The sequence below is a fragment of the Bufo gargarizans genome, chromosome 6 (genome assembly GCF_014858855.1).
Source record: "Bufo gargarizans isolate SCDJY-AF-19 chromosome 6, ASM1485885v1, whole genome shotgun sequence".
In the NCBI taxonomy this organism is placed as follows: domain Eukaryota; kingdom Metazoa; phylum Chordata; class Amphibia; order Anura; family Bufonidae; genus Bufo; species Bufo gargarizans.
Genome location: NC_058085.1, coordinates 226,192,612 through 226,208,868, shown reverse-complemented (window position 1 = coordinate 226,208,868; position 16,257 = coordinate 226,192,612). Strand labels below are relative to the sequence as shown.

Below are 16,257 nucleotides of genomic sequence, written 5' to 3'. Positions count from 1 at the left end.
ACAGGACAACGACCCAAAGCATAGAAGTAAATCAACAACAGAATGGCTTAAACAGAAGAAAATATGCCTTCTGGAGTGGCCCAATCAGAGTCCTGACCTCAACCTGATTGAGATGCTGTGGCATGACCTCAAGAAAGCGATTCACACCAGACATCCCAAGAATATTGCTGAACTGAAACAGTTCTGTAATGAGGAATGGTCAAGAATTACTCCTGACCATTGTGCACGTCTGATCTGCAACTACAGGAAACGTTTGGTTGAAGTTATTGCTGCCAAAGGAGGTTCAAGCAGTTATTAAATCCAAGGGTTCACATACTTTTTCCACCTGCACTGTGAATGTTTACATGGTGTGTTCAATAAAAACATGGTAACATTTAATTCTTTGTGTGTTATTAGTTTAAGCAGACTGTGATTGTGTATTGTTGTGATGAAGATCAGATAACATTTTATGACCAATTTGTGCAGAAATCCATATCATTCCAAAGGGTTCACATACTTTTTCTTGCAACTGTACATTCCCCAGGCTAGCGGAAGTATCTTGCTGCACCATTGCTTCTCCAACATGTCCTCATCAGGCCAGTTTGGCAAACTTTTATTATCTAGGTATCTCAGTGTTGCAGTTTGCTCATTTAGATCCAGTGCAAACATGTGATTTGTTCACATTTGTCACATCAATATGTACCCTCCAATGACTGTCCAAGGACCGCTTACATTGCATAAAATATGTATTGGACTGCATTGTCAATCATTGATCATAATTACTAATGGAGATTACACCAGAAACGAAAAACAAAGTAAATTGCAATTAAAGAGAGAACCAAGTTAATAAATGCAGTTCCTGTCTAAAGTCCCAGAATCTAAAGTCATTTAATCTCAAGTCACAACTTTAGATAAAAACACACTTGCAAGCTCCCACGCTGCCGAAATGCCCGTGCTGCTGTATTTGTCCGGCTGAATCCTGGCATATTTGCCGGGTAGCAGCCGGATCCCATCACTAGGGTTGCTGAGCATTTTGGTAATGCCGGTTCCAGGTAGCTCCAGCAGACTGTTCTCTGCTGTAACAGCGTATTGACACTATGACGGCAGTGTGAAATGAGCTAAATCCATGTTGGCTACATTTCTACAGGTCTCAATATGGCTGGTGCCTGTCAGCCATGTTTCTTCAATTCTCAATATGCCTAATACCTCTCGGCCACGTTCCTACATTTTCCAATATTTCTGATCCCTGTCATTTGTGTTCCTGCAGCTCCCATTATGCCTGATTTATATCAGACATATTCCTACAGCTCCTGACATGTTTAACAATACTGCACTCTTTTTGTATATGGAGGACATATAACTTGTTGCAAGGGACCTACTGACTGACCCCTTTAAGTGGGAGCACAGCCAGCATTACCCATCCACCCATTTTTCATGATATTAATTACATGGGGCCAAATGATATTAGAAAATAAAAAAACAAACATATAACAGCTTATGGGGTCTTTGGCCCTGACACGTCGCACAAGATTGCAGTGTAGCACTGGCTGCGTCAATTAAATAAATGGGGTTGCCACAACGTGACAGTTGCAAGAGATTCTAATTTGTGGTTTTTGGCTGTGCAACGTGTCATGCCCAGAGTTGCCCTAACTTAAAGAATAAACTTTTCAAATGTCCCTAATGTATATGATAACACTTTTTGTAATGTACTTTATAAATATACCTTTCCCTGTGCACTTAAAATTGACTTTTCTGTACACAGCTGACTTCTCAGCGGTGTACAGAGTTGACAGTTTCTCAGTGGGGCCGCAGCACAGGGAAGTACAGGCAGGAGCACACATTGCTGCTCCTGCCCGTGCTCCCCGGAGGATTACTAACTCCTGGCATAGCACATGGGTACTCTGTAACCCTGTGCTATGCCAGGATTAACTGAGCGGAGCAGGCTCCTGCTTCTGCCTGCTCCGTTAAGCTAAGAGTCCTTCATGTCAGCTCTTAGCTTAGCGAAGCAGACACATGCTAATGTTGGAATTACAGGGTACTCATGTTCTGTGCCAGCATTTAGAAAACCTCCGGGGGGCACGGGCAGGAGCATCAAAGTGTGCTCCTGCCTGTACTCCCTCCGCTGCAGCCCCATTGAGAAACTGTAAAACTCCTTACACCGCTCACTAAGCCGTGTACAGAAAAGTCAATTTTAAAGGAAACCTGTCACCATGATTTTGCGCATAGAGCTGGGGACATGGGCTGCTAGATGGCCACTAGCACATCTGCAGTACCCAGGTCCCATAGCTCTCTGTGCTTTTATTGTGTTAAAAAAACGTTTTGATTGATATGCAAATTACCTGATATGAGTCCTGTAGCCGGAGATGAGTCAAGCGGAAAGGAGCCCAGCACCGCCCCGCGTCCTCCGAATCTCCTCCTTGCTGTCTGACGTCACAGAGCTGGAGCGCCGAAATCTCGCCATGCGTGAGCTAGCGCATGCGTAGTTTGTTCCCTGTGCTGATGCCAGTACAGGGAATGAACATGATGCCGACACTGTGCATGCGCTATCTCGCGCATGGCGAAATTTCGGCGCTCCAGCCCTGTGACGTCAGCCAGCAAGGAGGAGATTCGGAGGACGCGGGGCGGTGCTGGGCTCCTTTCCGCATGACTCCTCTCCGGCTACAGGACTCATATCAGGTAATTTGCATATCAATCAAAACGTTTTTTTAACACAATAAAAGCGCAGAGAACTATGGGACCTGGGTACTGCAGATGTGCTAGTGGCCATCTAGCAGCCCATGTCCCCAGCTCTATGCGCAAAATCACGGTGACAGGTTTCCTTTAAGCACACAGGGAAAGATGCGCTATATTAAAAATAGCAAATAAATTAATAAAGTATATTGCAATAAGTGTTATTATGACATTAGGGACATTTTAACAAAAATGAATTCAAAAGTTTAGTTACTCTTTAAACTGTTGAGACTGGGGTCCTCTTTCAGAAAACCGTTTTTGCACTTTGGCCTCTTCTTCCAAATGTCCTCCTTTTTATAAACGCAAAATGGCAGGGAATAGTAACTCCTTTTTGCTGACAGGCAGTAAGGCGTGTTTATGAAAACAAAAAGGTTCGTTTTACTGCATATTTTTCAGCTTTTTTTTTTTATCATGGGAGGTGCTTTTTTTTTTTTCTCTGTGTCATTTACTGTCCCATGCAGTAGTTGCTGAATGGTCAAAATATAGGCAAAATCCACATTGAAGTGCAAAATAATATTGGTTAAAATGGATTGTTTATGATAACGCGGTTTGAGGGTAAACCTACAAAACCATGCGACCATTAACAAGTAACAATAATTTTTTCACAATCAATCTGAAAACTATGCTGACTTGCATGTTAGTGCAGTTTGTGCCCTTTTCTTCATTATGCTACATAAAACCATAATCTTACATGGGCCAATTCTTGATCTGGCTATGTACGACCTGAAGGTATCCCTCATTTGTATAATGTCATAAAATGTGTCTCATGAGCACAGTAAGCTTTCTTCCACCATTTATGCGTATACATAAATCATCATGGATGCCTTCAAGATGGCAAATGTTAGAACGGAATAAAATAGCTAACATGAAGTACAGCAAATTGATTAAGAATTGTTAAAGGTTTGAGAATATGTAGTTTCTAAAATATTTCCACAAAGAAGTTCTAATCTGCGCACCACTTGTAACTTATAGAACTGAATGGTCTCTATGGCACATTGGGCACTACAGAATGTTTTATCTCCTTTTCATGTCTCTTGCATGTGATATTTGTCTTTAGGCTACTTTCACACTAGCGTTAATATTTTCCGGTACTGAGATCCGTCATAGGGTCTCAATAACGGAAAAAAAACGCTTCAGTTTTGTCCTCATTAATTGTCAATGGGGACAAAACGTAACTGAACAGATGGAATGCTCCAAAATGCATTCTGTTCCATCTAGTTGCGTTCCCATACCGGAGAGCAAACCGCAACCTGTTCATAACGGATGCAGATGGTTGTATTATCAGTAACGGAAGCGTTTTTGCTGAACCCTGCTGGATCTAGCAAAAACGCTAGTGTGAAAGTCGCCTTAGCAGTGCCAATGTTTATGGGGAGTTCATTTGTGCCAAGAGTTGAGTAATCTCTGTGAGCATCCAGAACAGAATGACATGAGAATGTTCCAGTGGACATGGGTCATTAGACTGCAAAGATTAATTCCAGAAAAATGTAAATAAAAATAATCCTGTAAATATAAAAGTCCTTTTGTGAAGTGTAATATTTTGTCCAGCTGTCTCTGATATACATCTGTTTTCGGTAAGTAGCAACCATTATGGTTTTCATTACTACATACTACCCCTACAGGGGTTGTAGTCTGAATTAAGTGACCATGGCACTGACTGTATTTTTTGGACTATAAGATGCACCAGACTATAAGACGCACCTAGGATTTGAAGGAGGAAAATAAGAAAAAAACCTCAGAGCAGACCCCCAAATGGGGACCATCATTCTTCATCAGACCTCAGATCAGACCCTCGTCATATGCCCATTCTTCATCAGAGCTCAGATCAGGCCCCCAAATCAGATCCCCATATTCTCCATCTGCCTCAGATCAGACCCCCCCTCCCCCCCGCCTCCTTAAGCCTGAGATCAGACCCCCCAGACTCCATTAGCCTCAGATCGGACTCCACAGCCCCATCAGACTCAGATCAGACACTTAATCAACCCCATCAGCCTGTGATTTGACCTCCCCCAGCCCCATTTAGCCTCAAATCGCACCCCCAGCCCCTACCACACCTCAGATCAGACATTTAAAAAATATTTACCTTGCTTGCGCTCCATCACTACTTCCATGTCCCTCTGTGCATTGTGACCTGACTGCGCACAGTGTCAGGTCATAGTGCGCTACTATGTGCGCGGTCAGGACATCATAGTGGGACCCAGAAGAAGACCAGGAGAGGCGAGTACAACCAGTACAGTTGCTGTCCTCACCTCTCAGTGCCTCTGCATGGTAATAACTAAAGATATTTTGAAATTTGTTCACGCTTCGTTTGGTGGTAAAAGGGTAATTGTGTTATGGATTCTGTTACCACGGACCATAATGCAATTCTATGATGGATAGTCATAATAGAAGTCATTGGGCTGCAAAACTGATCCCGAAACATGACGGATAGAATTGCGTTATGGTCCATGATAACTGAATCCATAATGCAATTGAGCTTTTACCACCAAACGAAGCGGAAATTCGCTCATCTCTAGTAATAACCGCTTCCATAATAAAAGCAGTCATTAGCATTTAAACTGTATGATGCACTGCTTCTTTCCCCCATTTTTTTGGAGGGAGGGGGTGCGTCTTATGGTCCGAAAAATGATATATGAGGTTTTTAACCAGGTTTGTCACAGTGACTTAAAAGCTATGTACACCTTTGGGGGTATTTCTTATGATTGCATTTTACTCATTTTGAGCTAAAAATCTTTTTTTCAATATCTTTATAAAAAATATTGACATGTTCTATCACAAAGGGTTATCTGTTTTTGTAGCTGTGTGAATCCTACTTTCACACTTTAAGGCCTCCTGTGATGCCCGTTGCCAGATTGCTGACCGCATTTGCGGATCCGCAATACACAGGCGCCGTTCCGTGGCCATTCTGCATCACGGATACAAACCCATTCACTTCAATGGGTCCGCAAATCCAGAGATGCAGAATGATGAAGAACGGAAGCACAGAACAGAAACAAACAGAAGCACTATGGAGTGCTTTCGTGGGGTTTCGTCCTGTACTTCCGTTCCGCAAAAAGTTAGAACATGTCCTATCTTTTTGCTGAACGGGCGGATCGCGGACCAATTATAGTGAATGGGTCCGCGATCCACTGTGGCTGCCCCACGATCGGTGTGCACGGCCACAGTGTGCACACGTTCGTGTGCAGGAGGCCTTAAGGCCTCATGCACACAAACTTATTTTGTTTCTGTGTCTGTTCAGTTTTTTTATTTTATTTTTTGCGGATAGGATGTTGACCCATTCATTTCAATGGGTCCACAAAAAATGTGGACAGCACACCGTGTGATATCCGCATCCGTATGTCCGTTCCGTAACCCCGCAAAAGAAAAATAGAACATGTCCTATTCTTGTCCGTTTTGGGCATTGTTACAATGGAGCCGCAAAAAGAAACTGATGGCATATGGCTGATATCCTTTTTTTTTTTACAGATCCGCAATTTTCGGGCCGCAAAACACATATGGTTGTGTGCATGTAGCCTAAAGCACATGTCAATATTTTGGTCAGTGGTTTCCATCAGTGATTATGGTCCAAAACCAGGATTGGAGTCTTCACAGACATAAGGTATAAGGAAAAGATCTGCACCTGTTTGTGTTTAGAGCCATTCCTGGTTTTGGCTCAGAATCACTGACTAAAACACTGACATGTGAATAAAGCATAACCCTTATCTCTAAATTACTAAAATGTCATAAACACTTATTTAAGCCACATTCTTATCAGTAAGTTAAGGATTGAGCTGTAATGAGTATTTATAAGGTCAAAAATAAGGAGTCTGTCAACTCCATGCCTGACTGAAGAGAGAAAACTCAGATACTGCTAATAGAGCATCTCAGCTCTGTACAGAGAAAAGGTTCCATATTTTTAATAGACCAATTGAAATATGATTTTTACCTCAAAAAGAGTACAATGCAATAATAAAAAATAAAACAATTACCCCCTATGGCGTACACGTCTTTAAGTGACTGAATCTATTTTTTAAATGTTTGACATTTTCTGTAATTCACCGTGAAAATGAAATCAGGTTATTGTGGGCAACAAGACCTCTACTCGAAGGCCTCTTTCACACGAACAAAAGGGATTGGCTCAGGGTGTGTTCAGTGAAACTCGCACCATTTCGCAAGCAAGTTAAGTCAGTTTTGTGTTCAGTGTTTCAGTTTTTTCCACGTGGGCGCAATCAGTTTTGATGCGTTTTTCACACGTTTTTACAAACAATATCTCCTAGCAACCATCAGTAAAAAATGCATTGCACCCGGACTACATCCAGATGCAATCTGTTTTTCACTGAAGCCCCATTCACTTCTATGGGGCCAGGGCTGCGTGAAAAACATGGAATATAGAACATGCTGCGATTCTCACACAATGCAGAACTGATGCCTGAAAAATAAAAACGCTCATGTACACAGATTCATAGAAATGAATGGGTCAGGATTCAGTGTGGGTGCTATGCGTTCACTTCACGCCTCGCACCCGAGTGGAAAACTCTGTCGTGTGAAAGGAGCCTAAGACTTCAAGATTTCCTCATTGATGCCAAGTGTACTTTAGTTTCTGTTATGAGCATGAAGCTTCCTGTTAACATTTGTGAATGACCCCACTAAATTTTTGTGTCTTATGCTTTCTTTTTCTTTGCCTCACCTCTCAGCGCCAAAGTGTGAGGTGGAGGAAGTAGTGGTTCAAGAGACAGAACCTCCCATATTAATTCCTGATTCACACCTGGACGTGGTGGAGATCCAGACGGTTGGGAGGGAAGGTGTCCTGCGCAGCACACGTTCAGAGTCCCCTACCTTAGAGCTCATCTGTAAGACAGAGCCTGACCCGGATGATCTAGTCTATGGTAAGAGAATGAAAGCAATGGAGTTAAGTCATGCATTGGGTGATTGTGAAGTAGAATATTCTGAAAATATCATTAACTAAGAAATGTGACTTACCGTAATTTCTCTGTATAAATCTGACCGAAATATGTTTTTAGAGGTTGGGTCAATATGGCTCGGATTTCAACTTATCATTAATATATTTATAAGAACAGTAAAGGTTATACAGTGCCCATGAATACACCCATAGGTTCAGGTGAACAGGGCTGAGCTACTAAACTAAACATAGTCTGTGGAGGAGAGTGCCAGTGTTTAAAGAGAAGCTGTCACCATGAAATGGAGTTCAGTCTGCAGGCAGCATACTATAGAGCAACAGAGCTGAGCAGATTTTTATATAGATTAGGCTACATGCACGTGACCGTATGTGTTTTGCGGTCTTCAAATTGCAGAACCGCAAAAAAAAAAGGGGATGACATCCGTAATGCCATCCCTTTTTTTTTTTTTTTTTTTTTTTTTGCAGATCCATTGTAACAATGCCTAAGATGGACAAGAATGGGTCCGCATCCTATCCGCAAAAAAAAACTGAACGGACACGGAAACAAACAACATTTGTGTGCATGTAGCCTTATCAGAAAGGAGTCACCAAAACTTGTGATCTCTGCTCTTTCTGAACTTAAAGGGCTATTCTGAGATTTTAACTCTGACCCATCCTCTAGGTAGGTCATCGTAGTAAGCTTGCAGTAAGTACAATGTATGGCACTGTGCTTGGTAAGCTGCGAGAAGGCCGCAACGCTCACAGGAGTGCCACAGCCTTCTCAAACAGTTGATTGGTGAGGTTCCTGGGTGTGAGACCCCAACCATTTGGATACTGATGACCTAATCTCGGAAAGTCCTTTTAACATAAAAATGACCAAGCACTGAATATATAAGGCTGGGTCTCATAGGCAATATCAGTGTAAGGGTGGGTTCACATCATACAAAATACATATACATTAACGGATGCTTCAGACGGATGCCATACAGTGGCATACATTCACCATAGAGTTTCATTGTAAAAAAAAGTACATGTTAAAATATATATATATATATATATATATATATATATATATATGATTGTGTAGAATTAGGGCAGCACACCTGGTATCCGACCGATGGGTGCCAGCGGCGAAAACACCTTACCAAGGTGTACGATATAGAACAAGAAAGGCACCGCAGCACATCCGTAGGTGAAAAATAGTGGATCTTTATTCACCCTTGCGACGTTTCAGTCCTCTTACTGGGACTATTATCAAGCAATGCATCATACAAAATTGTGGGTATTTATGTGATCGAATCAAATTAACATACATAAGTGGTAATTAACAACATGTATACATATACAGCAAAAATATTTCATATATAAATGAAAAAAATACAATGTGTCTAGAAGACCGTGTGGTCTATCCAGAAATTCATATAAAACACATCCAATATTTGTGATTTGTCAGAAAGCATGATATAATTTACAAGTGACAATCAACAAAATTATACTCATCACCTGTGAAAGTATAAGTGTGGGCAGGGCCGACAAGGAATCAGGTGGGCTCAAATGGCTGGAGGATACACTAATGCGGCTTCACCGCATGGATACGGCGTCCCGGAACTAGAGCTGCGCATGTCCATGCTCTCACTTCCGGAATGATCGCATGAACCCCTTGCGGGAAAGTAAAACTGTATCTGCGCATGTCTGTGAGGTCATCCCCAGAGTAATCACGCGGCCCCATACAAAGACATCACATGATCACCTGCGGAGACGTCACACGACAGGTCGCATAACAGTCTGTTACCGTAAATCATCTAGTATGGTAGCAAGCATATTGAATCGATATAGATAAGAAGTTTCGGCTATTCAATCAGGATACGACACCCCGGGTAAAATATCGGGTGACGTGCTATCTTGCGATGCACTGTCATCCGAAAATTATGACAAGAGAAGGGGGAGAGCAGCGGCAGCCGCTATCCTCCTATCTCTCTCATTATGTAATAACCCTATCAGGTGACAAATATCCAATGTAGCCATAAAGATAGTGCTTGCAAGTATATATTTTCAAAAAGACAAACAATATCTGATTAGTATGCAGCTGTCACGGGATGAGTCGTACATTTTCTAGAGTATCCACCCTCCTGGTGAGCGAACCCTGTTCCTCGTGGGTCCTGTAAGTGATAAAAAAAAAAAATATATATATATATATATATATATATATATATATATATATATATATATATAAAAAAATACATTATCCAAATGTATTTAGTAACAAAAGACAGATTCTTCAATATATGGATCAACAAGGACAGGACAGTTGGAAATCATATGAATAGCCAAGGTTTATATTCAACATTTAAGCCCCCGGGTTTGACCGTTTGTAATTTAAAAATCCATTCGGATTCACGCTTTTTTAACATTTTGATGCGGTTTCCACCAGTTCGCGGTAATGGGATGTGATCAAGGATCATAAATTTTAGATCACTCTCAACATGGCCCATATCCGCAAAGTGATGCGAGACAGGCAGATCCATTCGTTTCTTGCGTATTGAAAAGCGGTGTTGATTAAAACGGGACTTGAAATCACAAGTGGTTTCACCCACATACAATAATTTACATGGGCACCACAAGACATAAATTATGAAACATGAGTCACAGGTCAAATAAAATTTGATGGGATGAATGACCCCTGTGTGGGGATGAATGAAGTCACGCCCCTTCACCATGTATTTGCAATTTACACAGTGAAGGCACGGGTAACTGCCAGTTTTTTTAGGGGCCAAAAGTAATTGACGTGTACTCTTTTGTGGGCCTATGTCATTTTTTACAAGCTTGTCCTTTAAATTACGGACTCTCTTGTAAGACATGATTGGTCGAGTGGAAAATTCTGGGATGTTTCTATGTTCTGTGCTTAGAATCGGCCAGTGTTTGTTGACTATCTTACTGATATAAGGGCTTGCTTCACTGAAGGTGGATATAAAAGGTATTTTATGGGCTTGATCCTTTTTGATACCCTGGAATAATTCGCTTCTATCTTTTTGATTTAATACGTTTCAGTTGTTGTTGTAATATAGTATTGGGATATTCCCTTTGTTTAAAGCATTGTGTCATACTACCAAGAGTTTTGTCCAATGAGGAGGGGTCGCTTACAATTCTTTTTGCTCTGATAAATTGACTGTATGGTAGTGACCGCACCATCGCCCGGGGATGAGCACTATCAAACCTCAGGGCGGTGTTGCGGTCAGTGGATTTAGTGTAAATGTCCGTGCTCAGCACATTTCCCAAGCGTCGAACACTGACATCCAAGAAATGTATTGTGCTTTCAGAATACTCCAACGTAAATTGTATGTCAGGGATCAGGCTATTCAGAAAATTGTGGAATAATTGCAGCTCCAATGCTGAACCCGTCCAGATGACAAAAATATCGTCTATGTATCTCCACCACCTCAGCACATGGCTGAAGTGGTGGGACACATAGACGTACTGCTCCTCCAAATAGGAGACGACCATGTTGGCGTAAGTGGGGGCCACATTCGTCCCCATGGCCGTCCCCCTAATTTGCATATAATAATCATCTCCAAAAAGAAAATAATTATTATATAAAATCATTTGCAACAGAGCCAAAAGAAAAGTTTGTGCCTCTGTAGTATAATCGGACTGTTCCAAAACGGATTTCACCACGGTCATGCCCAAGTCATGCTGTATCGAAGTATACAGACTGACGATGTCGAAGGAGGCCAAAATGGCGTCCTCAGGCACCGTCACGTCTGCTAACTTCGTCAAAAAATCAGTTGTGTCTTTCAAGTAGGATTGAGAATTGACCACATAGGTCTGTAGAACTTTGTCTAAAAATATAGAAGCATTACTAAGTAAAGAGCCACGGCCGGAGACTATAGGTCTACCGGGCGGGCACTGAAGATTTTTGTGAATTTTTGGTAATAGATAAAGTATTGGGGTAACCGGGTGCTCTATCAGTAGGAACTCGCTAAGTTGGTCATCTATGAGGCCCATTTGTGTGTATCTGTTACCAAGTGACTTTAATTCACGCTGTATATCAAATTTGGGGTCCCTTTGGCGTTTTGTATACACAGCAGTATCAGATAACTGGCGGGTAGCTTCAGCTAGATACATGGAGGTATCCATGACCACTATCGCACCACCCTTGATGGCAGGCTTGGATGTGTTTTATATGAATTTCTGGATAGACCACACGGTCTTCTAGACACATTGTATTTTTTTCATTTATATATGAAATATTTTTGCTGTATATGTATACATGTTGTTAATTACCACTTATGTATGTTAATTTGATTCGATCACATAAATACCCACAATTTTGTATGATGCATTGCTTGATAATAGTCCCAGTAAGAGGACTGAAACGTCGCAAGGGTGAATAAAGATCCACTATTTTTCACCTACGGATGTGCTGCGGTGCCTTTCCAAATGGCTGTTGGAAATTAGCGACACAAAAACATGATTTTTTTTGTCTTTTAAAAAATGCTTTTACTCTGTAAAATGGAGCAAAAATGAAAAGAAAAAGACATTTGGTATAACCTACTCTATAAAATTTCATATGATTTACCCCATAGATATAAAGATATATATACACACACATATATATTTCCTCTGTTGTCTCCATGACAGCACATCCTGAGACTGAATTTTCTCTGATAGGACAGAAAAAACATTAAATTACCTTCCCTTCCCCTCCACCACCAGTGTTTTTCCTATCCTGCCAGGAAAGGAATTTTCATAGAGATGCTGGGAGACCCTCTGGGTTTTCTGGAAGAACTTTTATTTTATTTTTCATGGATTCCTTACTTCTATCAGGGTGGGGGTTGGTTCCAGGGTCTGGCTCTCCCTCCCTCCATCAAAGCCTCTGCTGGGGACCCAACTGTGGGGTCCCTGGGGAAGTTCCCTGTTGCGACCCAGGCGGGTTATATGCACAGAGGCATGGGCGGCCGGAGCGACACTATGACATGATTCCTTCCGGCTGCCGAGTGATGACGTCAGACGCGTGTGGCGGGGCCGAGCGCACTGATGTCACGTCCGGCGCAGGCCACATATTGATAAAAGTGCAGGGCATAGGAAAACATGGTGTCTGGCATCATACACCCTCTGCTGAGAGTGAAGCAACAGCTAAAGCAGCGGCCCCGTGGATGGGACTACCGCAGTGTGCACCCTTACCACGCCAGACTCAGGATAGGAGCCTGCCACCGTACAGGGACTCTAAATGTCCGGCTAGAACAGTTGGAGCTTCATTTACTAAATCAAGGAATCAGATATTATGTAGCCTACCACTACTAAAGATGGCGACCAGTTTTTTAGCAAATGCCTCAGCGGAGTCTGTTCGCCTTTCTGCCCACACGGCAGTACTATCCAATACCATACGAGAGTACTTTGGTTAAAAGCCTGGTATGGGGACATGGCGTCTAAAATTAAGCTAATTTCCCTACCCTTCACCGGTCAATATGTGTATGTTCCAGACCTTGACAAGAGCTTGGAGAATGTCACTGATAGAAAAAAAGGGGTTTCTGGAAGACAGGTCACGCTCAAAGACCCAATTTCAGGTTTTCAGGTTCATTTACAGACAGTAATGTCACATTTTCAAACCTTAGGATGGATGATAAATTGTAGGGCTGCAGCTAACGATTATTTGAATAATCGATTAGTTGCCGATTAATTTCTACGATTAATCGGGAAAAACGACAAAATTACAAAACAGAGAGGTTTATATGATCTTACTTGAAAATTTTTGTTCAAAGGCCATATTAAAACAAATTGTGGACGACACTATTATGGGGGATCTGTGGACGACACTATTATGGGGGATCTGTGGACGACACTATTATGGGGGATCTGTGGACGACACTATTATGGGGGATCTGTGGACGACACTATTATGGGGGATCTGTGGACGACACTATTATGGGGGATCTGTGGACGACACTATTATGGGGGATCTGTGGACGACACTATTATGGGGGATCTGTGGACGACACTATTATGGGGGATCTGTGGACGACACTATTATGGGGGATCTGTGGACGGCGTAGTTATGGAGAGGGGGATCTGTGGACGGCGCAGTTATGGAGAGGGGGATCTGTGGACGGCGCAGTTATGGAGAGAGGGATCTGTGGACGGCGCAGTTATGGAGAGGGGGATCTGTGGACGGCGTAGTTATGGAGAGGGGCATCTGTGGACGGCGTAGTTATGGAGAGGGGGATCTGTGGACGGCGTAGTTATGGAGAGGGGGATCTGTGGACGGCGAAGTTATGGAGAGGGGGATCTGGGCGCGTAGTTATGGAGAGGGGGATCTGTGGATGGCGTAGTTATGGAGAGGGGGATCTGTGGACGGCGTAGTTATGGAGAGGGGGATCTGTGGATGGCGCTGTTATGGAGAGGGGGATCTGTGGGTGGCGCAGTTATGGAGAGGGGGATATGTGCACTGTTAAGATTCCTTTCCTCATAACAGTGCACAGATCCCCCTTCCCATAGCAGTGCCATACACAGACCCCCCCCTCCTCCCCATAGCAGTGCTATACACAGACCCTCCTTCCCATAGCAGTGCCATACACAGACCCCCCCTCCTCCCCATAGCAGTGCTATACACAGACCCCCCTTCCCATAGCAGTGCCATAGACAGATCCTCCCCCCCCCCCCCCCCCATAACAGCCCCGGCCCCGATGCTTGCATCTTTATTTTACCTTTTTACAATGACGCTCCCGCTCCTGTAACAGCCAGGCAGAGCGGACGGCGGCGTAACGTCACTCAATCACGTGACGCACCTGCTCCGCCCACTTCATGAATGAAGGAGGCGGAGCAGGCGTGTCACGTGAGTGAGTGACGTTACGCCGCCGTCCGCTCTGCCTGGCTGTTACAGGAGCGGGAGCGTCATTGTAAAAAGGTAAAATAAAGATGCAGCGACCGCCCGCCCGCCCGAATAGCAACGAATCGGCAATTATTCGATAACTGGATTCGTCGACAACGAATCCAGTTATCGAATATAATCGATTACATCGCTTAATCGTTGCAGCCCTAATAAATTGTGAGAATTCCAGTCTGGTACCAGAAAGTCTCAAAATATTTCTAGGGATTTTGCTAGTTTCCCATCTTCAGAGATCGTTTCTCCCTGCTCAAAAGATTCAGGATTTAAAAGACAGAATACACCAATTCCAGAAAATGCCAGTATGCACAATAGGGAAGGCATGAAGATTTTAGGAACCCTGTCCTCATGTATACCAGCAGTAGTTTGGGCCCAGTTCCATATGAGACCCCTTCAGCAACTTATCCTCAAAAGTTGGAACAGGTCTCAGATGACCCTGGAACAAAATATTATCCTGACCAAAAAAGTCAGAAACTCTCTGAATTGGTGGCGGCAGAACAAGAACCTGGAAAACTGAGTATTCTGGGAACAGAAGTCAGCCGTTTCCCTGACAACAGATGCAAGCTCTTAGGGCTGGAGAACTCACACGGACTAAGAGATTTCAGGGAACCTGGACCGATACCATAAGACTTCTTTAATCCAATTACAAGGAACTAAGAGGTGTGGGAAGCCTTGAAAATGGCGCAAAGTCACTTAAAATACCGACATGTTCTAAGGGGAACAAGACACAGCCATCTGCAAAACCTGCCCCACCAAATCTTCAATTGGGCAGAAAAGAATGTAACATCCCTTTCAGCAGTACATCTGAAGGGAACACTAAATACAAACGCAGATTTTCTCAGCAGATGGAGGCTCGATCTGGAAGAATGGTCCCTCTCTCAGGAAACCTTCTAATCGATCACGGATCATTTGAGAACCCCGACTCTGGACTTTGCCTCGAAAGAAAATCACAAAGTGCCTTTATTTTTCTCCCTCAATCCCAGAGATTGTCCTACAGCTGTGGATGTCTTCAGTTACAATTGGTCTACTAACCCGGTGTACGCGTTCCCGCTAATTCCCAGAGTCCAGCAGAAATTTCAAACCGAAAGATGTACCCTAATCCTAGTGGTGCCTTATTGGCCCAGGAGAGGCTGGTTCTGAGATCCCTAAGCCAGGAGGATCCTTTCTTTCTGCCCCAGAACCTGCTGACTCAGGGTCCAATTTGCTATCCACATCTCAGGATCCTAAAATTGTCAGCGCGGATTCTGAGGAATCCATTCTACTCAGACTAGGCTCATCTGAGAAGATAGTGAAGACCCTACTACTTAGCATGAAAACATAGAAACATAGAATGTGTCGGCAGATAAGAACCATTTGGCCCATCTAGTCTGCCCAATATATCTGAATCCTATGAATAGTCCCTGGCCCTATCTTATATGAAGGATAGCCTTATGCCTATTCCATGCATGCTTAAACTCCTTCACTGTATTTGCAGCTACCACTTCTGCAGGAAGGCTATTCCATGCATCCACTACTCTCTCAGTAAAGTAATACTTCCTTATATTACTTTTAAACCTTTTCCCCTCTAATTTAAAACTGTGTCCTCTTGTGGTAGTTTTTCTTCTTTTAAATATGCTCTCCTCCTTTACCGAGTTGATTCCCTTTATGTATTTAAAAGTTTCTATCATATCCCCTCTGTCTCTTCTTTCTTCCAAGCTATACATATTAAGGTCCTTTAACCTTTCCTGGTAAGTTTTATCCTGCAATCCATGTACTAGTTTAGTAGCTCTTCTCTGAACTCTCTCTAGAGTATCTA

At 42.9% G+C, this 16,257-nt stretch overlaps 1 protein-coding gene across 1 annotated transcript in view; it reads left to right on the top strand.

The window, feature by feature from the left end:
* ZFP91 (ZFP91 zinc finger protein, atypical E3 ubiquitin ligase) overlaps window positions 1–16,257 on the top strand; it is a 223,232-nt gene that overhangs the window by 23,827 nt on the left and 183,148 nt on the right. The window contains exon 3 of the mRNA XM_044298052.1: window positions 7,380–7,571. Coding sequence (XP_044153987.1) covers window positions 7,380–7,571 — 192 coding nt within the window. The remainder of the gene's footprint in view (window positions 1–7,379; window positions 7,572–16,257) is intronic.